Source organism: Marmota flaviventris, chromosome 2 (assembly GCF_047511675.1).
Source record: "Marmota flaviventris isolate mMarFla1 chromosome 2, mMarFla1.hap1, whole genome shotgun sequence".
Taxonomy (NCBI): domain Eukaryota; kingdom Metazoa; phylum Chordata; class Mammalia; order Rodentia; family Sciuridae; genus Marmota; species Marmota flaviventris.
In genome coordinates, this window is record NC_092499.1 from 92,241,104 (window position 1) to 92,264,928 (window position 23,825).

The window sequence follows — 23,825 nt, forward strand, 5'->3', positions numbered from 1 at the left end:
GATCAAGATTTGGGCCTACTTTTTCTTCTATAGGCACAGGATCTCTGGTTTACTTCCTAGGTCCTTATCCACTTTGAGTTGAGTTTTGTGCATGATGAGAGATAGGGGTTTAATTTCATTTTGCTGTATATGGATTTCCAGGTTTTTCTTCCAGGTTTTTTTGTTTGTTTGTTTGTTTTTGTTTTTTTGAAAGAGAGTCTTCCTAAGTTTCCCAGGCTGGCCTGAAACTTTTGATCCTCCTGCCTCAGTTTCTGAATCGCTGGGATTACAGGTGTGTGCCAGTTTGCCTGGCTCTATTCCTTGTATGTTTCTATGTTATAGTTGGCCAACAAGAGCAATCAGTGTGAGATTTTGGAGGAAGAAGTGAAGCAGTAAAAACTTCTGTTTACAAGTGATGACAAACAGTCACAGAGGATCAGGAGAGAATTCCAGTTTTTTTCTCATTGAAGCAAGGAATAAAAACAGGGAGTCAGTCCAGTAAAGTATCCTCATTTGGTCCTCAGCAGGCTTTTATGGGAAAGCCTCAGTTACCCTTATACCACTCAGAAGAATCCAGCTAATTTTCAGTGCAGAAACATGAGTGTAATCTTATACTAGACTACAGTATACACTGTTGAGTAGAGACTAGACCCTGTTGTACCCCAAGTACTTTCAACTATTACTGATACAATGGAGTAAATAAATTATCTGTTAAGTAAATAAATTGAATCTACTCCATGTATTTGTAGCCCACATTATAGAAGCTAAGAACTCTATTATAGTGATGAAATTACTGTTTCCATCTGGATAAAGAATTAAAATGTTCACTTCAGAGAAGGGACAATTCTTTATAAAAGAATTTCAATTTAGAATTATAGAAAGAATGAGAGAAATATAATACTACTGTAGTAATTACTGTAAATAAGATCCACCTTGCTGAAATTTGTGGGCAAAAGTTTAAGGAGAAATAAAATACTTACATAACTTCAAATTATCTTCATCTCACACCATTCAGAATGACAGTTATAAAGAAAACCATAAATAATAATAACTGCTTGAGAAGATGTGGAGAAAAAGGAACACTTTACACTGTTGGTGGGAATGTAAATTAGTACAACCACCATGGAAATCAGTATGGAGTTTCCTCAAAAGACTAGGCATGGAAATCACTGGGCGCAATGGCGCACACCTGTAATCTCAGCAGCTTGGGAGGCTGCGGTAGGAAGATGGCAAGTTCAAAGCCAACCACAGCAACAGCAAGGAGCTATCCCACTTCTCAGTTTATACACAAAGGACTTAGAATCAGCATACTACGTGATACAGCCACATCAATGTTTATAGCAGCTCAACTCACAATAGCTAAACTATGGAACCAACCTAGATGCCCTTCAACAGATAAATAGATAAAGAAAATCTGGTAGATACATACAATGAATATTATTCAGCCTTAAAGAAGAATGAAATTATGGCATTTGCAGGTAAATGGATGGAGCTGGAGAATATCATGCTAAGCAAAATAAGCCAAAACCAAAGGCCAAATGTTTTCTCTGATAAGCGACACTAATCCATAAGGGGGGGAGGGAGGGTAGGTGGGGAAGAATGAAGGAACTTTGGATTATGCAGAAAAGAATGAGGGGAAGGGAAGAGGTGTGGGGATGGGAAAGACAGTGCAATTGAGAAACTAGCCTCTACCTCAGAGCAAAGCCTGTCGAAGGAAGAGGGCATGGCCCTTGTCCTTGGAAAAACCCACAGAGCACTCTTAGGCACATACCCACCCTACTGAGTTGTTTATCTACAAATAACAGGAGAAATCTGCTGCACCAGATGTCCCTGACTCAAGTCAGGCTAGGTGAGGATCCATAGCAATCCCCTAGCAACCACCAATCAGCATGAGACAGGGAAAATACCTGGGATGCCAGATGACCCTCCCAGTAGTTTATGGTGGTTGATAACATGTTGGGAAACCATGTAGTTCAGCATGTACACCCCTCGTGGCTTAAACCAATCAGTTCAAACGAATCCCCCTCTTATAGTAACCAATCACCCTTACCCAACTTGTTCCCGCCAGTGAATATGCTAATCATGTTTTAGAGTTGTTTGGAGGCTGCGGTAGGAAGATGGCGATCCCCCCCACACACACACACTGTGTGATGATTTGCTAAAGAGATGCTATGATGTATGTGAAGTCCCTGCCTTCCCCAAAGAGTGTATAAAACTGCTGCAAACCCTGGGCTCGGGGCCTCTCAGCATCACCAGTTGCTGTGTGCATGCAAAGGACCAAGCTAGCTCACAATAAACACCTTTTTGCTGCTTACATCGATCTTGGTCTCTGGTGGTCTTTTGGGGGTCCCGGATACCAAGATACCACCTTTGGCCCCCTTCTCCCTTGCGGGAGAAGTCTATGTTACCTGTTTTTAAATAAACCCTGTTTCATTTGCTTGCCTTGGTGTGCTTCTTTAATGTTCAAACTTCAACATGTGGGGAAGCAGGACTCGTCACCAATAACCTCACCAATAACCAGTGGTATCATTACCAGCCACACTAAGCAAAGCTCCTCACAGAACATCTACTTTGTGGGTAGCATATGTAAGATTAGATACTGCTTCCTTATTCTGTTTTATTACATTTATTGTCTTCTGATTGCCACGTTCCAGGATACTTCAGTTCAGATCTTGAACATAAAAAAATAAAAGGTAAACTATGATAATAGAGTAGGCAGAATCTGGCTGTTAATATAAATTTATCTTTTCTTCTTATAGTATTTTTATTTATTTTATACTGTGATAAAACAAATATTAATTTTTCTGCTGCCAAGTGGAAACATATTGTTTATGTTCCATTATGGCAATTGAAAATATAATAGTTAGAAATCAAAGGCTAAAGTTATGTTCTAGGTTAGGCATGTAGTCAATGGTATAGTGCTTGCCCAGAGTGCAAGGCCCCAGATTTGATCCCTGGCACTACATAAATAAATAAATTGGCCTAAACATAAAATCTTAACATAAACCATGTGTAAAATTTTAACATTTAGTTATATTACAACAATATCCAAGTTCTTCAATATATTTCAAAGGAAACTTCAGAGTCCTGGCATTGAGCTTGAATATCTTGACTTAAGAACAACAGTAAAAGCTACAGAAAGGATACCTGGTCAGGGCATAAAAAGAAAACTTGGGACTTGATCCTTACATTTTAGAATATTTACATTTAATCAGGAAAAAAGTGTTTTTGTTATTCAGCAGCTATTATTAGATAGCTCTGGGCTGCTGGAGTATGATTTGAAAAACCTTAGAGGAGAGCTGGGGATATAGCTCATTAAAAGAGCAACAAGCAAACAAATGTAGAAGGAAATAAACTCACTGTCTTCATGGAAGATTTAATTTGTTACTTAGTAATATTTTTTTGTACTGAGGATCAAACATAGGGCCCTCTTGCACATGCCAGGCAAGTGCTCTACCATGTGCTACACCCCCAGCCCTTTTTTAAATTTTGAGACAGGGTCTCCCTAAATGTAGGCTGTCCTGGAACTCGTGATCCTCCCTCTTCAACCTCCAGGGTAGCTGAGATACAGATTACTTGGTGATTTTAAGAGGAACTACTTAGGATGGGCAGATTTTAGTCTTGTATGTTCCCTGATGTATCCCAGGTGCCTATAGCAGTATCTAGAACTTAGGAACTCAACAAATATTTGTTGAATAAACTTCTGATAGAATTAATGTTAGACCATTTTCCTTGAGGAAAGAGTTAAATAATGAGGCAGCACAGCATGCACAGACCATTCAAAGTCAGTTATAAAAACTCAGAAGGGAATCGTTTGAGAAAGTCCATCAGATACCTATAAAGTGCTTTTGATCTCTCTCTCTCTTTTTTTTTTTTGTGGTGCTGGAGAGAATCTCAGGGTCTCACCCATACCAGGCAAGTGGTCTACCACTGGATCATACCTCCAGCCTCTGCTTTTGAATCTTTAATATGGAGGATGGGACCTGAAATTCTACACTTATCACAAATTACCAGCCACACTGAGAAAAGCTCCTCACAGAACAACTACTTTGTGGGTAGCATACATAAGATTAGATACTGCTTCCTTACTCTGCTTTATTATATTTATTGTTTTCTGATTGCCACCTTCCATGGATACTTCAGTTCAGATCTTACTGGACCATTACTTTTCTCTTGAAGTTTTGTCTTGCCCCTAAAGATGTTACTCTAGAATGGTTTCCCTGTCTTTTTAGCTATTCTCTTTCTAGTTTCTTTGGTAGCTCTGCTGCTTTCTCCTATCATTTAAATATTCCTATTTCCCAGGTTTCTATTTCCAGCCCTCTTCTATTAGTACTAAATAGAAATCCTTTGTTACCCCTAATTCTAGTAATTCTAGGTATATAATTGTGCCTAAAAATGGCATTTTCAATTATTCTTCCTAAATATATATGCCATATTTCTTATGATGGAATTTTTACTACAATGTTACATATTTTGTTCTTCATTTTATGAATGACTAAAATGTCTTTTCTTGAAATGCAATATTGCTCTTAATTTTGGATAGTCTTTACGTACTTCATTTTAAATTGAGATAATTCACATAAAATTTACCACTTTAAAGTATATAATTCCATGTTTTAAAAAATATATTATGTTGTTGGCCAGGCGCAGTGGCACATGCCTATAATCCCAGCAGCTCGGGAGGCTGAGATAGGAGGATCATGAAAAATGAGGTGCTAAACAACTCAATGAGACTGTGTCTCTAGATAAAATACAAAATATGGCTGGGAATGTGGCTCAGTGGTTATATAATTCCAGAACATTTTCATCACCTCAAAAAGAAACACTATATCTATTAGCAATAAGTCCCATTTCCTCCCCAAATCCCTAGGCAACCACTAATCTACTGTCTTCTTAGATTTACCTATTCTGGAAATTTCCATTCATTTTCACTTTCCCTATCTTGACCTTTCTGCCAAACATACTCTTAAGTAATGATGACCAGAGGAGTTGCCTTCCTACCACCCATTCATCCCTTCCCCATTGCAGTTATAGCCCTTAAGGTTAGGTATGACTGACCTTACCTCCCGTTCCAGGAGAAAGCCTAAATTAGTCATCCTATCCACCTTACCTCTATGATTGGTTTAGGAGTAAGCCTATGACCTAACCCTCTACCACTGAGCCACAACCCCAGCCCTGACTTAACTTCTTGATGCAATCAGTGATGCTCAGGATGTGTGAGTGTGTGGGTTGCCCAAATCTTTTTTTTTTTTAATTTTGTTTTAATATTTATTTTTTAGTTGTAGTTGGACACAATACCTTCATTTATTTATTTATTTGTTTGTTTATTTATTTATTTATTATTTTTATGTGGTGCTAAGGATCAAACCCAGGGCCTCGCACGTGCTAGGTGAGCCCTTGCCCAAATCTTAAGTGTATAGCGCATTGAACTTTTATATGTGTATTTACCTGTGTAACCACCATGCAGATCAAGTTGTAGAACATCACAATACTCCAGGTTCCTCATGCCTTCTCCTAGATAGTGGCTTCACTGCAAGAATAACCACTATTCTGACCCAAAGCTCAGTTTCGTTTTGTTCAATGATTGAGAAAGGAGTCATGGTCTCTCCTCCCCTGGTTATGAGCAAATAGGCATATAGGTCTAGAAGTTTCAGAAAATCATCTGGCTAACTGAGTGAAGCCAGCCTAGAGAGCATGGACACGTGGAAGAGAGCAGACATGAGAGGACTGCAGAGAAAAGAACCACAGCTGTGACAACAGTGAATCTTTATTGAAAAGTCAATAGAGTAAGCTATTTTATTGTATAAATGGTTTAAATTTAATCTTTCTTAACTTAGAATTTTTAACCTGCTTTAGACTCTTAGCTCTGTCTCTAATTTGGTATGTGCCCTTGGGCAACTTTTTTTTTTTTTGGCAGTACTAGGGGTTGAACCCAGGAATGCTCTACCTCTGAATTCTGACATAGTCTTTTTTGTGTTTTATTTTGACAGAAGGTCTTACTAAATTTTCTGACCTTGAACTTGGGGATCCTCTTGCCTTAGCCTCTGGTATTATGAGCATATATCACTGAGCTCAGCCTTACTTATTTTTTTTTTAGAGGCATGTATTTTATCTTACTTAATTTTTTTAAGTCTCAATTTTATCATCTCCAAAAAATAAGAGAAAAATATCTTTCATATGTGGTTATCTTATGGAATATATAACTATATTCCATATATAGAGTATTATTTATAGCATATATTCATAATACTATATTTTATAAAAACTATAAATATTCATAATATTATACCTTCATCCATGTCACTCAAGTGATAGAATTTTTAATAATAAACATTTCAACTGAGTTGAGTCATCCAATAATGAAATGGGATCTCTTCTATGTAGTAAATCACCAATAACTACTAACAATAACTAATGGCTAGATAATCACCTTTTCAATGAGGTTTTAAAAGATGTTCCTGTGGGGATGTAATTCAGTGGTAGAGCACTTGCCTAGCATACAGGAGGCCCATCCACAGCACTACACATACACACAAAGGTTTTCCTGCATTGATGTGAGATAGATTAAGTCTGAGGTCCTTCAAAACACTAAAAATCTGTGTAACATGTTGATTTGAATACTGCTCTGAGCAATGGTAAAAAAAATTGGAATAAAAAAATATATCTTTCAGCACAGAAATGGGTATAAAATGTCTGACTGAAATTAATGGTGCCTGGGGAGGATCTGAACAATTTTTGGTCCAGACTACTGCCTAATTCTAGAATCAAAATAAAACCAATTAAGATCAGAAAGAAAGAAAAAAAGCATTAATGGTGCATAAGAGAAGTAATGTCAGTAGACAATGGAAACAAACAACACTTTTTTGTTGCTGTACTAACAACAGCTCTGAGAATCTCTTCCCACAGAGTGCTTTACAGACTGCCTTAGGGAAAGCAGAGGTTGCAAGAAGGGTAGAAGATTACAAGATTAAATGATAAAGTTAAAAAAATAAAAAAGAGCTGTAGAGAGAATGGAATGGCAAGAAGCACAGGCACCATGAGCATCTGAACTAATTTTTTTGCCTGACCTTATGCTTTCAGTGTCCCTATGTCTCAGAAACATAATTAGTTAACTCAAAAGCAGTATTTATTAGACATTTATATTTTGAATTCTCTATTTCCGAGTATTCCCTTCATTATCTTCTGCTGGGCCCAAAGATTTCAAAGCCATCCATTGAAGGCTTTACTTGTCTTCAAAGCTCATCAATGCCTGCACTATAAAGAAACAGACTGTGAGGCTGGAGAGCTAAGAATGTTTGGAACATATAAGCATTTGGTGAAGACCTTGCTTTTCTGAGTTCTAGACTCCCACACAAATCGACTAATCTTTACTCTAAATTAAGCCATATGAGTTGGCAATCTTTGCCATAGACAAGTTAATCAAGATTAAAGAAACCAATTTCAACTTTCTCTTCCCTTCCACCCTGTTCTCCCCAGAAAACAAGTGGGAAGGCAGGACTGAAGAATTACTGGAAAGAGCAGGATGAATGTCAAGCAAATTTTGATGTGGACAAAGCTTGTCTTTGACATTCTACCCAAAATTCTATGTCCCAATGTTTTAAATTTCTATTATTGCCTTCCTGTGCCCACCACATGCACATATGTATATATGCACAGAGAGTCCTCCTTCCTAATTTAATTCATATTAGATTCTTTTCAGCAAGGTATGAGGAAGAAAACTCAGATGACACTAATCCATATTAAATTGTAAAAAAAAAAAAAGCCCCTAACTCTTCCAGGTTTTTTTGTTTGTTTTTACTTTTAGAGGGAAATTTTATTAATCAGAATTAATTTCCAAATCATGAAATATAGAGAAAATAATTTCAAGCAGATAATTCTTAGCTTATATAAAACTCTACTATTTAAACCATTTACTTCTGTATCCCTAGATTGACACTAGAAGGGCTGATGGGAAAAGTCTACAATTCATAAAAATTTGGGGGGGGCTGGGGCAGTGGGCACTTGTGGGCTTTCTGCTCTCTATTGAAACCCCATAGCTGTCCAATGTGAGCCTGAGCCCACTGCTCATTACTGAACTGAGACCTTCAAAGAGAAGGACTATGTCCAGAAGGGAGTGGACTGCTCAAATAGGGCAAAACCCACCTTAATTCCCAAATGGAATTGGACACTATGCTCTTGGTGAACAAGCTCTCAGATCTCATAGGATTTGGGCGTCCCCTGCTGGAGAAGCAGGTTCTACGTTCTCTCTGTTACAGGAAATTGGGACACATAGCCAAAATGTGACATACCAAAACAAGAATTTGCCCTTTTCAGGTGTGAGGTAGACATCAAGAAGCTGAGGTGCTAGAATAGTGGACACCCTCCCACTTCTTCCCAGTTTTATATATATATATATATATAATTCCCATGCTATCAACTCCCAATCTCCATGACTGCCGTAACTCCATACCTGCAAACTGTTGTAATATCTTACGCTCTTCTAGGTTATACTGAAGCTTTTCCAGCAACTCAAAATATCGGAAGAGTGAGTCTCTGGGCCAAACCACACGGTCATCCTGATCCATATCCATTAGCCCAGGTAGATTCTGGTGCACAAGAGTCTCCCAGTCCAACTTATCTGTAGGGAGGAATATTTCTTAAAAACATGCCTAGATTTCTAGAAGTTGGAAATGAGTTGATTAAATCTCATGGTGTGGCTAGAAAGGTGGAGATGAAAGAGGAAACAGGAAGCATGGAGGGTAAAGGGCACATCACCAAAAGATTTCTGGTTTTGGGGTACTGGCGATTGAACCCACAATTGTTTTACCAAGCTACATCCTCAGCCCTTAAATGTGTGTGTATACATATATATATAAATTTCTAGACAAGCTCTCTTGCTAAGTTGCTAAGGCTGGTCTCAAATCTGTAATCTTCCTGCCTCAGCCTACTGAATCTTTGGAATTATAGGTGTACCATCATGCCTTAAAAAGACTACTTTGTACAATGAGTGAAAAGAGCCACAGCCACACTTATCCAAAGTGAAACAGAACTTCAAGGAAAATTAAAAAGTACAAAGAAAGTAATTAAGACCAGAAAATCAGACTGGTGAAGAAAATTGGAACACAGACACAGTGGGAGAGCTCCTCTTAAGATTGTGATTTTTCATAGAGCAATCTGAATTCAAGTAGAAGAAACTCTTCTGCTCACCAATATTATCAGAATATCTGAATCCTGGAGACACAGAATAATAGGAAGAAGAAGAGGAGGCAGAGGAGGCAGATGGGTACTCTTTTTTGCGGGGAACAGATTTCTTTGTTTTTGATTTAGCCTTTGCCATATCTTCAGCAGCATGGCGCTCAGTCTCTGCCGGTTCTTCAGCAGCAACACTGGATTCAGTCTCTATGTGATCCCCTTCAGAAGTTTCAAAGTCCGAAGATACCTTTTGTTTACTGATTTTTCTGTATGTGAATTAAGAGATTTTATTGCTTCAAATGCATTTATGAGTTATGACTAGTTTATTCTAGTCCTGTCCCTGTCCACCCCTAAAGTGATAATTTAAAGCTTATGAAGTATGAACTACTCCCAAACTTAGCTTAGGCACTTCCAATCTCATTTATCCCTAATATATCCTTTCTTACCTCTTCTCTTTCTTCTCACATTCAATCTATGAATAAATCCTCTTGGCCCTACCCTTAAAATACACCTTTTCTCACTAACTTACTGGTACTGGTACAACCCTGTCTGTGTCATTTTCATCTTTTGTGAAAACAGATGCATTGCTGCTGATCTCTGCTCCTTCCCTTATTCCTTTACAGTTTACCATCAATATAACAACCTTGATAATCCTTTAATGTAAATCACTCCATGTCTCTCCTCTTTTCTGCTTCCCATTTCCCTTGAAGTTAAAGTCAAGTCCCTCCAGTGACCTCCCACAGCCCTAAAGATTCAGTTTCCCATCCCATCATCTCTCTGACCTCATTACTCTTTCCCCTGCCTATTCTGCTCCAGTAACAATGGCCTCCTTGCTGTTTTTCAAACACATTAGGCATGTTTCTAGCTTAATACCTCTGTACTAGTTGTTCCCTCTGCCACTAACACTCTTCCCATAGATATCCCCAGGGAAATCTTCTCACCTCCTTTAAGTCTTTGTTCACATATTACCTTTTCAATTGAGGATACCTTGATTACCCTGTTTAAAACTATAACCCATATGCATTTTTTAGCCTCTACTCCTAATTCCCTTTTAACCTATTCTAATTTTAATGTTTCCATAATGCTTATCATAATTTTTTAAAAATATTTATTTTGTTATAAGTGGACATATATCTTTATTTTTATATGGTGCTGAGGATCGAACCCAGTGTTTCACACATGGTAGGCAAGCGCTCTACCTCTGAGCCACAATCCCAGCCCACTTAACATAATTTAACTTAATGTCTGTATGTTCATTGCTTATTATCTCTTTACCTCTACTAGTATATGAGCGCCATGAAAGCAGGCATTATTGTCTATTTTGGTCTCTGGCATGTCCCAAACACCTACTAAGTATTTAATAATTATTTGTTAATGGGTGAATGAGTATCTTTTTTTCTATTCTGTTATCTTATTCACTGCTACACACTAAAGGTCTAGAACAGTATCTGTTTCATTGAAGGTGTTTGCATCGGTTTCTTGTGGCTGCCAGGACAAATTACCACAAACTTGGTGGTTTAAAACAACAGAAATATATTCTCTTACAGTTCTGGAGACCCTAAGTCTGAAATCAAAGTGTTGGCAGTGCCACACTACCTCTAGAGGCTTTGGGAGGCAAAGTTCCTTGCCTCTTTTACCTCTAGCAGCTACCTAGCATGCCTCAGCTTCCCTTGGCTTATGGCTGCATCATTCCAATCTTTAGTTCCATTTTCACCTCTCTTTCTCCTATCCTATGGGTCTGTGTTTTCTGTCTTTTATAAGGATCCTTGTCATTGAACTTAGGGCATACCTGGAAAATCCAGGATGAACTCATCTCAAGAACCTTAAATTAATCATATCTTCAAAGACTTATTTATTTATTTATTTTTTTGGTATTGGTGATTGAACCTGGGGTGCTTAACCATTGAGCTACATCCTCAGCACTTATTTTATTTTTTATTTTGAGACAGGGTCTCACTAACTTGCTTGAAGCCTTGTTAAGTTTCTGGGGCTGGCCTTGAACTTGTGATCCTCCTGTCTCAGCCTCCCAAGTCGCTGAGATCACAGGTTTGCACCACCATTCCCAGCCCATTTTTAAAAATAAGGTCACATTCACAAGATTCTAGAGAGTTAGGATATGGACATATAATTTGGGAGGGTCACCACTGAACTGATTACAACTAATAGTTATTAAATAAATGGATTCTCTCTCTCAAAGTCAATCTTTTTTTAAATATTCTTTTTTAGTTGTAAATGGACACAATATTTTGTTTATTTATTTTTATGTGGTACTGAAGATCAAACCCAGTGCCTGACATGTGCCAGGCAAGTGCTCTACCACTGAGCCCCAGCCCCAGCCCTCTCCTTTGATTTTCTAAACTCTCCTCCTTCATGTGTTTCCATCCCAGCTCACATAAGTGCTCCTAACCTGGTATGTATTTTGCTATGGAATGACCTCAGTGCTTCAGGGGACAGGTTTTGTCTCCTGCAAAACAAATAACCAAAAAAACATAAACAAGAAAAAGGGTAGAGAAAACTATCCATAAGCATAGTGCAATAAGGGAAAAAGACAAGAATTCTTATCAGCAAGTGAAGAAAACCATATAGGGAGAAGAAATTGTGGCAAAGGAGTGAAAAAGAGTTGGGAAGCCCTCACAGTGGATGAAGAATTAGGCAACATACTAGAACTGGGGAATTCTTAACTTTAGGAGCGAATCTTCTGTCATAAGGGGAAAAGTAGGGTCAAAGTTAAAGAGTGAAATCCAGGAATGAGGTCAGAGAGCCCTCGAGAGAAAAAAAGTTGGGTCTGAAAATAGGGGAGCAGACCTCTGGATAATCTGCCGCTTGAATATGTCAGCTTTGTGCTGAACCTCCAGATGCGTCATTTCCTCGCTCAACTCATTCCGGATATTCTGGAAATTAGTAACTGCCCCAAAGGGCCATTAGGAGTTGGGAGATGGTGGTGACTAGATCTGGAAAGAGGGCTTGGGTGGGAACAGACCATTCCAGGATCCAAGCCTTCCTGCTACACTGGGTTCTCTCTACCCACAGTCCACCAATTCCAGTTATCAGACTAATTTCTTGCCAACCCCTTTCCCGACAAGTTGCACCTCCTTCATGCTTACCCATCATGGCTACTATGATATTTCTAAAGATAATGGAGCCAAGCAATAACCAAAGGATGACATAGATGCTGCTGAATACATGGCTGACTTCAGGAACCTTCCAGACATCCTGAAGCAGTGCATACCAATGATCCAAGGTGAAGAGAATGAACACTGTCACTACGGAATTCAACAGGTCCCTAAAAAAAATGGTGTGTGAATAATAGAAGCAAACATCTAAATCTCTCAGAAACTGTACAATTCTTATTTTTAAAGCAACATAAAATTTCTTCAGAGTTTGTTCTAACATATTAAAAGAATTTTTAGCTAATTATTCTTCAGTTTGAAATTGTTTTATTAAGTTTTCCTGGGGTTAGGGTTCTAGATCATCGGTAGAGACCTTCATAGAATGCTCAAGGGCCTGGATTCAATCTCCTGCACACATACACACAAGTTTTCCTTTATCTTAAATAATACCCCTTACTATTCTATTAGTCCTGAAGCATAGTAAGTACTTGATAATAAATTTTCAAAAGATGAATGAGTTATCAACTAGATTTTTTTGTTGGTTTTTTTTTTATATATATACTGGGGATTTAACCCAGGGATGCTTTACCACTGAACTACATGCCCAGTACCCACCTCCCATTTTTTAATTTAAAAAATTTTTGAGACAGAGGCTCACTAAATTGCTGAGGCTGGCCTAAAATTTATAATCCTCCTGCCAAAGTCTCTGGAGTCACAGATGAGTGCCACAGGCCTGGCACCAATAAGATTTTCTTAAACCTTCATTCTAATTGTTCTAACTCACTGGTATGAACTGATAGGCAAATAAATGGATGAACATGTGACATAGATGATCCCAAATAATTATCATGATTATATACAAATAATAAAAAAAATTATAAAACTGCTGGGCACAGTGTTGTATACCTGTAATCCCAGTAATTTGGGAGGCTGAGGCAGGAAGATTACAAGTTCAAGACCAGCCTGGGCAACTTAACTAGACTTAGTCTCAAAATTAAAAATAAAAAGAGCTGGAGTTGGGCACAGTGGATGTATGCCTGTAATCCTAGCAGCTTGGGAGGCTGAGGAAGGAGGAAACTGTTCTTGTTTCTTACAATAGCTTATACTTTTTGTATTACTGTGCTTTGGATGAGCTTCCTAGTGTCTAACCCAGATTCTCTCCCCTCACCCAGACTTCCCCAGCCCTGCATACGAGAAGAACACGTTGTACACCAGGTCCTGGCGAGTTGAACGGGTGTAATCCTCAAAGAAGTAGACACCAGTCACAGCAAAAATGTAGAAAAAGATGAGCAGCAACATCAAGAGGAAGGTCATGCTCTAAAGGCCATGACCTCAAGTTAGAGCTGGGCCAGACTAGGCTGATCTTCACCAGCAGCCCAGTCAAGCCCACCTGGCCAGCCCACCCAAACCCTTACTTCCACTCCAGAACCCAGTCATCTCAAATTCACAGCAGTTTATTCCTGGTCCTTTCTCAACAAGTAACATTTCACAGGACCTTTTATTGCCTTATTTAACCCATCCAGACTTATTTCATATTAAATGTTAAACCCTCATCTACCTTGCCCCCTGCTTTAGCTGCAACAGTCAAATCACCTTGAGGGCCCTCACCAGGGCCAAAATAATAACTCGAATTTGACGGAATCGTGCAAAGAGTTTGAGAGACCTCAGCACCCGGCAGATCCTCAGCAGCTGGAGCCACACAGATTGACCTGATACCCCTCCCAACACCACAATTTCAGGAAGCAAAGACTGTAGGAAACAAGAATATGAGTAAAATATACCCCAAACCACCCAGGCACAGATGCACTCTTCATCCTATCCTCCTAATAGTTTCCTATGTACTATCCTTTGAATAGCATTCTCAGGAGATTGATTCAGCCCTCCTATACTAAGTCACTTAACTCTGCATTTCAACTCATTTAGATATAAAAAAAGGGATAAAATTAGTGTTTATCTTCTTGAACTGTTGTGAAGCACAAATGAGATAATACATGTAAAACATTAGTGTAGGCACTTGATAAGTACTTAGTAACTGGCAGGTGTTATTTCTGGGATTGATGTTGTGGTTAGATTCTACCTTGCTCCTAATACCAACAATTCTTGCAATTACTGACTTTTAGTTTAGAAAAAAATATCAAAGAAGGAAATTAGGTTAATTTTTGTGTGTTTCTTTCTGTATTCTCGTTATTTTGATTTACCTAGACACATTCCTTAGCCCACTAACTAATCCTCAAGATATCTATCCTTACCAATATGGTAACAATAAAGTCAAATACATTCCAGGCATTCTTCCAGAAAAGAAAAAAGCTTGATAGCCACATTAGAAGGATCTCTAAGATGAAAACAAACAAGATAAACCACGCTGCCACCTCCAAAATCAGCTTCAATGACCACAGTTTGGCATTTGTGGATTCTAGCAATTCTGTGAGGATAAAACAAAGGAGGTATAAAAATTAAGAAAGTAGGAAGTTGAATAATGGAAAATAATCACTTATAAACCACAGTTTTGTCCACTACTATTCCATTTTTCTTTGAGTTTCCTGTCTTATCACTGTTGCTTCAACCTATAAAATTCAGGGACATACAGCAATGACCATAAAAAACAGCCACAATTCATTTTCTGTTAATATCTAACAACTGCAAATCACTTCCCACCCATTCTGGGATCACACAACCATTAAGGGATTCCTCCCCTTTACCACTTCTACCCACACCCCCTGTACTGTTAAATAAATCCCAGAGTTCACAAGAAAGCATTGGGTCTTAATAGAATGAAAACATAGGTTCAGGATATATAAAATATTTCATAAAGGATGTACACACAACAAATCAGATTCATAGTTATATTCATGTTTACTGTGTTATAAAATGAAATCATCACCAGGCAGGAGTATCAAGGAGTTCCCCCAAAAGGGAGGTGGACCTCAACTCAGGCAGTGAGAATCCTTGGATTCTTAATATCATCACATAAAGGAATTTTAAAAAGGGTCTAAGTAAGGAACAGACTGAGGTTACTGAAAGAAATACACACTCTGAGAGGGTAGTGTATGGGCACAGGAGAGGAATGCCCTAGCTATATCTCAGGTAGGCACATTTATATATGATTATAAGATGAATAGTACAGAGACATGATCTAAGAGATTGTTTTTAGTTCTCCCCTGTGTTGGTTAACTGGACATGCTGACCATTACCAGAATGGGGTTCATTTGCTGAATAGTGGAATAACAGCAATACCGGGATTATTTACTTTTCTTGTCTTTGATACATTCTGCTTTGGAACATGATACTACATAGGTGTACCTGTGGATAAGGTCTAATAACTGATTGAACAGTGCTGTTTATGATTAAGATATGAAAGGGACTTCTAAATCTAGATTTTTAATCCAGGGCCACTCTTCTCATGTATCCTTTCTATCTATCCTTATGTCTTCTTGCCTACCTCAAAATTACTTGGCCCTTTATTTTTGAGCTTTCTTTTCCTTCTTCTCTACCAAAAAATTATTTTTTTTTTCTGCAAAGCAAATTGAACCCTATGCTTCCTCTCTAGAACCTCATTATTTGCTAAATGCTGTCCCTTTAACTTTTAATCTTTTAACCTTCTCCATCACTTTTTATACATCTAATGAATGTATGCTATGCACTAGAAAAAAGTAAGGTCAAAATAAGCTAAATAAGCATCAATATTATGGTGTTATTGCTTTACAGTTATCTGATCTTGGATTGGATCAAGATAAAAAGAAAGGAACCATACAGTCAACTCTCTGAAATGGGTTGGTTAAAAACCTATGGGAGGGCTGGGGATGTGGCTCAAGTGGTAGCGTGCTCGCCTGGCATGCGTGCGGCCCGGGTTCGATCCTCAGCACCACATACAAAACAAAGATGTTGTATCCGCCGATAACTAAAAAATAAATATTAAAATTCTCTCTCTCTCTCTCTCCTCTCTCTTAAAAAAAAAACCTAAGGGAGTCATACTATACTTATCCTAATGCTTCTTTAGGATATGTGCTTCTTGAAATTTTTCTTTTACATAAAATGTTCCTCCAGGGGCTGGGGATATAACTCAGTGTTAGAGTGTTTGCCTAACATGTGAGGTACTGGGTTCAATCCTCAGCACCACATAAAAATAAATAAATAAAATAAAAGTATTGTGTCCATCTACAACTAAAATAATTTTTAAAAAAATGTTCCTCCAGAGCTGGGGCTGTAGCTCAATGGCAGAGTGCTTGCCTAGCATGTGTGAGGCACTGGGTTCAAGTCTCAGCACCACATAAAATCAATAAATAAAGGTATTATGTCCATCAACAACTAAAAAAAAATTTTTTAAATGTTCCTCCAATTCTGAGGCAGTGTTCCACTTTTAACATCTCTGAAATTAGGATGCATCTTAAAAATCAATGATGTGTCCCAGAATTTTTATTTCTTAGTGCATCTCACTATTTTTTTTTTTAAATTTTTTATTGTTGGCTGTTCAAAACATTACATAGTTCTTGATATATCATATTTCACAATTTGATTCAAGTGGGTTATGAGCTCCCATTTTTACCCCATATACAGATTGCAGAATCACATCAGTTTCACATCCATTGATTTACATATTGCCATACTAGTGTCTGTTGTATTCTGCTGCCTTTCCTATCCTCTACTATCCCCCCTCCCCTCCCCTCCCCTCCCCTCTGCATCTCACTATTGATGGCAGCTTAGATTCAACAAAAGGACAATATTTTATCAATAACAATAAGTTATGGATCTCAGAAACATGAGATTATAGTATTAAAAGTAGCTGAAAACCACATTTGTGACTGGGAAATTGATTACTATAATTTTTGTTTAGTTTTTGCCTTCACAAAACAGGAAACCAAAGAGAGCAATGAAACAGTGTAAAGTAGAAGTCTTGGAAAGAGGAATCTGATGATTTGAGTATGGAAGTACAAATTAAAGAAGCTATTGTTATTTTATTCTCTGGGAAAAGAGCTGATGCTTTTTTAAGAAGCTAAATGAACAGGCGCCAGCCTGGTGTAGTGGTATACTTCTGTAATCCTAGCTACTCAGGAAGCTGAGCAAGGGGATCACAAGTTCAAGGCCAGCCTCAGCTATCTATCTATCTATCTATTTATTTATTTTAGTTGTTGATAGACCTTTATTTTACATATTTATATGTGGTGCTGAGAATTGAACCCAGTGCAAGTGCACTACCACTGAGCCACAGCCCCAGCCCCCAGCCTCAGCAATTTAGTGAGGCCCTGTCTCAAAAAAAATATATTTTCTAAAATATCTTTATTTTATTTTTATGCGGTTCTGAGAATCGAACCCAGTGCCTCACGCATGCTAGGTGAGCACGCTACCACTTGAACCACATCCCCAGCCCCTCAAAAAAAAATTTTTTTAAATGTTTATTTTTTAGTTTTTTAGGTGAACACAATATCTTTACTTCATTTTTATGTGGTGCTGAGGATCGAACCCAGTGCCTCACACATGCCAGGTGAGCACGCTACCACTTGAGCCACATCCCAAGCCCCAAAAGGACCGGGGACAGGGGTTGAAGCTGTGGCTCAGAGATAGAGCACTCACCTAGCAGGTGAGAGGGCCTGGGTTCGATCCTCAGCACCACATAAAAATAAAGAAAATAACTATACTGTGTCTAGTTACAACTAAAATAATAATAATAATAAAAAGGACTGGGGATATATCTCAGTGATAGAGCACCCTAGGTTTAATCCTCAATTAAAAAAAAAAAAAAGAAGCAACCCAAGGAAGTTTAGAGGAAGAAATTCTAGGAATTGCCTAAGCAAAACAGAGTGTGCAAAAATGACTGCCTCCAACTACACATCAATCAATGAAAATGTATATACTATCTGAAATGAAAATGTAACTTGAAAAAATTTTCAGCCTGCTGGGCACAGCAACACATACCTATAATCCCAGTGACTTAGGAAGCTGAGGCAAGAGGATTGCAAATTCAAAGCCAGCCTTAGGACTTTACTTAGACCTTAAGCTACTCAGTAAGACCCTGTCTCTAAATAAAATATTTTAAAAAGGGTTGGGGATGTGGCTCAGTGGTTAAGTACCCCCAAATTCAATCCTTGGTAACAAAAAAACAAACAAACAAACAAACATACAAAAAAACAGCCTGCCTTAATAATGCAAAGGAATCTTATTGGAAAAAGAGCTGAGGAGCCCAGCACAGTCCAGCCAGGAATTTTAGTCACTGCTGTGAGTTAATAGTGAAGATCTACATTTGAATATTCTTCTCTTGGGGTGACAGAAGGCAGTAGCTTTATCAACCAAGTCAGGCATATGTATATGATTCTATGGTAGAGTTTCAATATTGAGAGTTGTCTATTGCCACTTCCTAATCTAGCACATAGAATATCAGGTAAATTCACATTGGTTGCAAGAGAAGTTCAACATTGCCAAAGAGAGGAGCACACCATAATTTGTATATATGTTCCACAAACGACAACAGTAAGAGTTGCAAATGATGAGTTCAAATAATGCTTACAATTCCACTGTAGAAATAAGCCTTTGGGTTTTTTTTTTTTTTCTCCTCATTTTTTTTATTGATACATTATAGTTGTACTTAATAGTAGGATTTGTTGTTACATTTTCATACTTGCACACAATATAACAATATCATTCCCCAGTGTTTCTTCTTTCTCTCATTTAGTTGTATACAAAGGGCTATAATAAAATACTAGTATTGATTTGGCCAAGTTACATGATTTGAAAATAAGACTGGTAAAATCCTGCCAAGCACAGTGGCACATCCCTCTAATCTCAGCTATATGGAGGCTGAGGCAGGAGGACTGTAAGTTCAAGGCCAGCCTTGGCAACTTAGCAAGACCCTGTTTCAGAATGTAGCTCAGTGGTAGAGAGTCCCTAGGTTCAATCCCCCCATCCAACAAAACAAAACAAAAACTAGTAAAATCTTTAGAACATAAGAAATGTCATTAAGTTAGAACAATAGGACTTAAAGGACTTTTGCAGAAGGGCAGAATTGCCTTCCATAATAATACATATATAATAATACATATAATACATATATATATAATATATAATAATACATAATAATACATATATATATCCCTAATTAATCTTAAATTCCTTAGTGCCTTAATTATCTGGTTTCTATTACTTTCCCTAAATCTTCTGTTACTTAGTTAAGTTTTTCAAATTAACAATACTTTTCTTACAGCTAGCATATGGGGATTATCCTGTAATATTTTAATTATTTTACAGATACTAAGATTCTTTCCTTTTTTTTTTTTTTTTTGGTACCAGGAATTGAATTCAGGGGAACTCTGCCACTGAGCCACATCCCCAGCCCTATTTTGTTATTTTATTTAGAGACAGGGTCTCACTGAGTTGCTTAGTCCCTCACTTTTTGCTAAGGCTGGCTTTGAACTTGCAATCCTGTCTCAGCCTCCCAGATTCTTTTCACTCCAAACTACCGTATACTTTTAATCATCCCTTCACAGAAGGCACTCATTTTTGTAATTGGTTAGCTTTCTTTTTCTAGTTATGGGTATAGGGACATACGTTTGATATAACAACCGGTATTCAGAATTTCAGGCTGAATTCAAGGAAAAAATTTCAGGGCCAGATACCTGGGTTTGAAAGTAATCTCCACCAGCTTCTAGATGAATGACCTTGAAAGTTTTATCTTTCTGCATCTCAGGATTTTTTTCAACTAGAAAGCATTTTCAAACAAGTTTGCAAACCCCTGAAAATTCTTTTTTGTTACATGACAGTACCTTGGGAATTCTTGAAGGTGTTCCAGAGTTTAGTGATTTTAAAGGTGTTATGGGCTCTACTTTAATTCCCATATTTATTCTTTAGTAACTAAATACATTCCCCTCTAAAACAGAACCATCCAAGGAACATCAAATGTTCTGATTGATATACCTGGCAGTTAAAGAAGATCAGAACATACTTAATCACCCTGAACAACACAAACTGTATAGATTTTGACACTTATATAGTTTAAAATTTTCATTGTTTTTAGGAACATTTTAGCTAATGATATCTACAATTAAGTAAGGAACACTGATGCCGAAAAGTACAACTTTAAGAAGAGCATAAGAGGGCTGGAGTTGTGGTTCAGTGGCAGAGTGCTTTCCTTGCAATGTGAGGCACTAGATTCGATCCTCAGCACCACATAAAAACAAATAAACAAAATAAAGATAAGAAGAGCATAAGAGCCAGGTGCAGTGATACACACCTGTCATCCCAGCACCAGGGAAGGCTGAGGCAGGATGATTGCAAGTTCAAAGCCAGCCTCAGCAACTTAAGGAAGCCCTAGGCAATTTATTGAGACCCTCTCTCAAAACAGCAAATAAACTGAGAGTGGCTCACAGCCTATAATCTCAGTGGCTCAGGAGGTTGAGGCAGGAGGATCGTGAGTTCAAAGCTGGCCTCAGCAACTTAGTAAGACCCTGTCTCTAAATAAAACATTAAAAAAGGGCTGGGGATGTGGGTCAGTGGTTAAGTGTCCCTGGATACCATGAAAGAAAAAAAAAGAAGAAAATAATTCTGCAAGTTTATGTCATCATGATGTTCATTAGATTCCATAAAGTGCACTCACACAATGAAAAATTTTATACAGCACATCAAGCTGTCTCTAAAACTTTAAACATCAATGTCAACGAAACTGTAATGATGCTACATTTATTTTCTAATTGGAAATAAGGATTATCCATGGTGGCAACGTATTATTTTCAGAGTAAGAATTGTAAATGAGCCAAATATTTTCTTTTTTCTCTCTCATTATTTATTTGTCTGTTTATTTATTTATTTATTTATTTGGTACTGGAGATTGAACTCAAGGGCACTCAACCACTGAGCCACATCCCAAGGCCTATTTTGTATTTTATTTAGACAGGGTCTCACTGAGTTGCTTAGTGCCTAGCCATTGCTGAGGCTGGCTTTGAACTTGCAATCTTCCTAACTCATTCTTCTGGGACTCTGGGATTACAGGTGTGCACCACCATGCCCTAGCTCTCTCTCATCATTTAGAAACAAAATATGAAAATTATTTTTAAAAGTAAGCCAATTGCCAGGTGTTTTGTTCCCACCTCCAGCTCACTGTGGATTTGTCACATTGCTACATATTACACCCTACCTTTAAGTGTCTAGACTACCCTGTGTCTACTACTAGTACCCTGAGAACCTAGTACCCTGAGAACCCTCCAAATGTTTCTAGATCTTAGCAGCTCTACAAAATCTATTCCAGAGGGCTTAATAGAATTGTCCCTATCACAATTCAAACAATGTTTTAAAAGGTAAAATGATCAATTTAAAAGAAAATACCTCCCACCCACTTCCTCTTTCAGTATCAGTTCTCACCTATTTCAACCATTAGTACGATTGTATTCAGGAAGATGAGGAAGATGATGAAATTTGTGAAGACAGAACCTATTTTCTCTTAAGGAAACATAAAATGGAGTTCTTTCAGATTTACGGAACTGAAATAATAACAGCAAGAACATAAGATACAGCATGAGGACCTGGGTAGGGATATATAAATATATATATAGATACCGTTAGATACAATGAAAATGGTATTTGGGGTCGGGAAAAAGAAATCATACACAGATGGCAAATTATTATGCATAAAAAACAGAGACATAAAGGATACTCTCAAGAACCCATCCAGCCCACAAGGAAAGAGGTGGCCTCTGACTGCAGCGCACACGCAACCTGCTCATCATTCGCTGGGCATGTGAAATTCGTCCTACATGTCGAGGCTTTATGGATATTCGCACTAGCTGATGCTGATCTCCCAGCAAAAGTTTCTTCTGAAGGGAAGGATCTATAACAAAAATTTTAAAAGGGATAGCACATGCCTCTAGTCCCAGTTACTTTTTTTTTTTTTTATTGTGGGTTGTTCAAAACATTACAAATTTCTTGACATATCATATTCCACACTTTGATTCAAGTGGGTTATGAACTCCCACCTTCACCCCATTCACAGATTGCAGAATCACATCAGTTACATTAGTCCCAGTTACTTGAAGGGTGAGAATCTTGAGTCCAGGAGTTAAAGGCCAACCAGCAAGAGTCTATCCAAAAAAGGGGAGTGGACAAACATAAAGGAAATTCTTTGGGGTTATGAAAAGGAGGGTTGGACGTAGGGAGATTGATCGGAAAATGGGTTTTATAGTACAAGGACTTGCCTTGCAGTTGCTCCTTCTCACAGCAAATAAAAATCTTGTTAGTTTGGGGTGAGAATTAACATACGGCTTAAGACCAACACTGACCATGCCCAAGAATGAAAGCAGCAGTTTCAACTCAAAGTGTCTTTGGTGAGAAACTTTTCAAAGTTAGTCAAAGCTAATAGCCTAAAAGGGAGTGACATGGGCTCTATTTCCTGGATTCAAAGTTTTATTTATACAACCCTTGATAATTTATCAAGTGTAGCCTCCAAATCAGCAACGAAACAAACTTCCCTTAATTTTCTACCCTTAAATTTCTCTGCTTCCTACTCTGGAGAATGAAGACAGGAGTCTTAAACTAAGTGTAACGAAGAAATAGCTGACCAAGTATCTCCCGGAGAGTGTGCCGAGGCACAGCTTGGCTCAAGCCTTGCAAATGCTCTATGAGAGAGAAAGTATCGATGAGACGCGAACGAATGGCATCAGCTCTGGGCAGTTGCATGTGCCCTGCTTGGTAATCAGTAGCCATGTCTGTTAAGAAAACAGAAGAATCAAGGGTTATTTCATTCTAGAAGTTGCACCAGTACTAGAGGGTTTTTGCTCCTCTTCTTTACCCTTTTTGCCTTTAAGAGATCTTAACAAGCTCAAATCTAGGAACTACTAACAGTGAGAACAAATTCACTAAGACTCATGGTTTGATTTAAACAAAAGAGAATAGAAGTCGTCAGAGATACTGCGTAGTCAACCAGGTGCCCAGACAACTTCGTTTTCTAACAGCATTTCTAATAAAAAACTTGTCTAAATTTATTCAGTTAAAAAAAAAAAAAAAGCAGCAGCCACCAGGGCAGGGGCCCTCAGGATGGACAAAGTATCCAGGACCCATCTGGACTGAGGGAATCAGGCAATGAGGTGGAGCGGAGTGAGGGCGTAGGTGGTTGCCCCCCCCCCCCCGCAAATAAATAAATAAATGATGAGGAATTGGACAATGCAAAAATCTGACTTTTGAAAATGTGTCCTGCCGCGTGTGTCCACTCCAACGGTCCCTTAGGAGCCAGCTCTTTCTCTCAATTCCCGCTGCTGGGCCTCACCTCAACCCAGGCTCCCTTCCGCCCACTCAACCCGGAATTCACTCCCCGGCCTCCGGCTCCTGAGCCCTCAGAACTTGGTTCCCCCACGAAGGACCCTCTCCGGGCCGAGCCCCAGATTCGCTGCGCCGCCTTTCCTGCAGACCCCCAAGATCCTGCCCGCCCCGGGCCCCGCCCCTGCCGCTGTGCTTGCAGCCTCGGCCCCGCCCCGCGCTCCAGCCACTCGGCAGTTACCAGCTGGTCCCGCCCGCCCGACGCAGACACCAGGAAGCCAATCAGCGACTGCCACACTGCGGCCCGAGCCGGGCTAGGGGGTTGGGACCTCCGGC

General features: G+C 38.6%; 1 protein-coding gene across 1 annotated transcript; it reads right to left on the reverse strand.

The window, feature by feature from the left end:
• Positions 1 to 7,201: 7,201 nt before the first annotated feature.
• On the reverse strand, positions 7,202 to 23,787 carry Catsper2 (cation channel sperm associated 2). The gene is made up of 13 exons (XM_027925764.1): positions 23,731 to 23,787; positions 22,796 to 22,942; positions 21,895 to 22,068; positions 21,603 to 21,671; positions 14,510 to 14,682; positions 13,854 to 14,009; positions 13,453 to 13,577; positions 12,255 to 12,433; positions 11,956 to 12,055; positions 11,558 to 11,614; positions 9,166 to 9,416; positions 8,429 to 8,596; positions 7,202 to 7,233 (listed from the first exon to the last, which is right to left on the reverse strand). Exons 2-13 carry the CDS (start codon positions 22,938 to 22,940, stop codon positions 7,202 to 7,204), a joined length of 1,629 nt encoding a protein of 542 aa, XP_027781565.1. The 5' UTR covers positions 22,941 to 22,942; positions 23,731 to 23,787.
• Between the last annotated feature and the right edge of the window lie 38 nt (positions 23,788 to 23,825).

Bases quoted from the DNA above. Each gene is read 5' to 3' on its own strand.
- Catsper2 (XM_027925764.1), bottom strand. From the start codon at position 22,940: ATGGCTACTGATTACCAAGCAGGGCACATGCAACTGCCCAGAGCTGAT. The intron at 12,434-13,452 runs GTATGCAGGGCT...CATTTTTTTTAG, and splicing joins GTGTACAACGTGTTCTTCTC to GGACCTGTTGAATTCCGTAG. The intron at 8,597-9,165 runs GTGAGCAGAAGA...TCCTCCCTACAG, and splicing joins CAGATATTCTGATAATATTG to ATAAGTTGGACTGGGAGACT.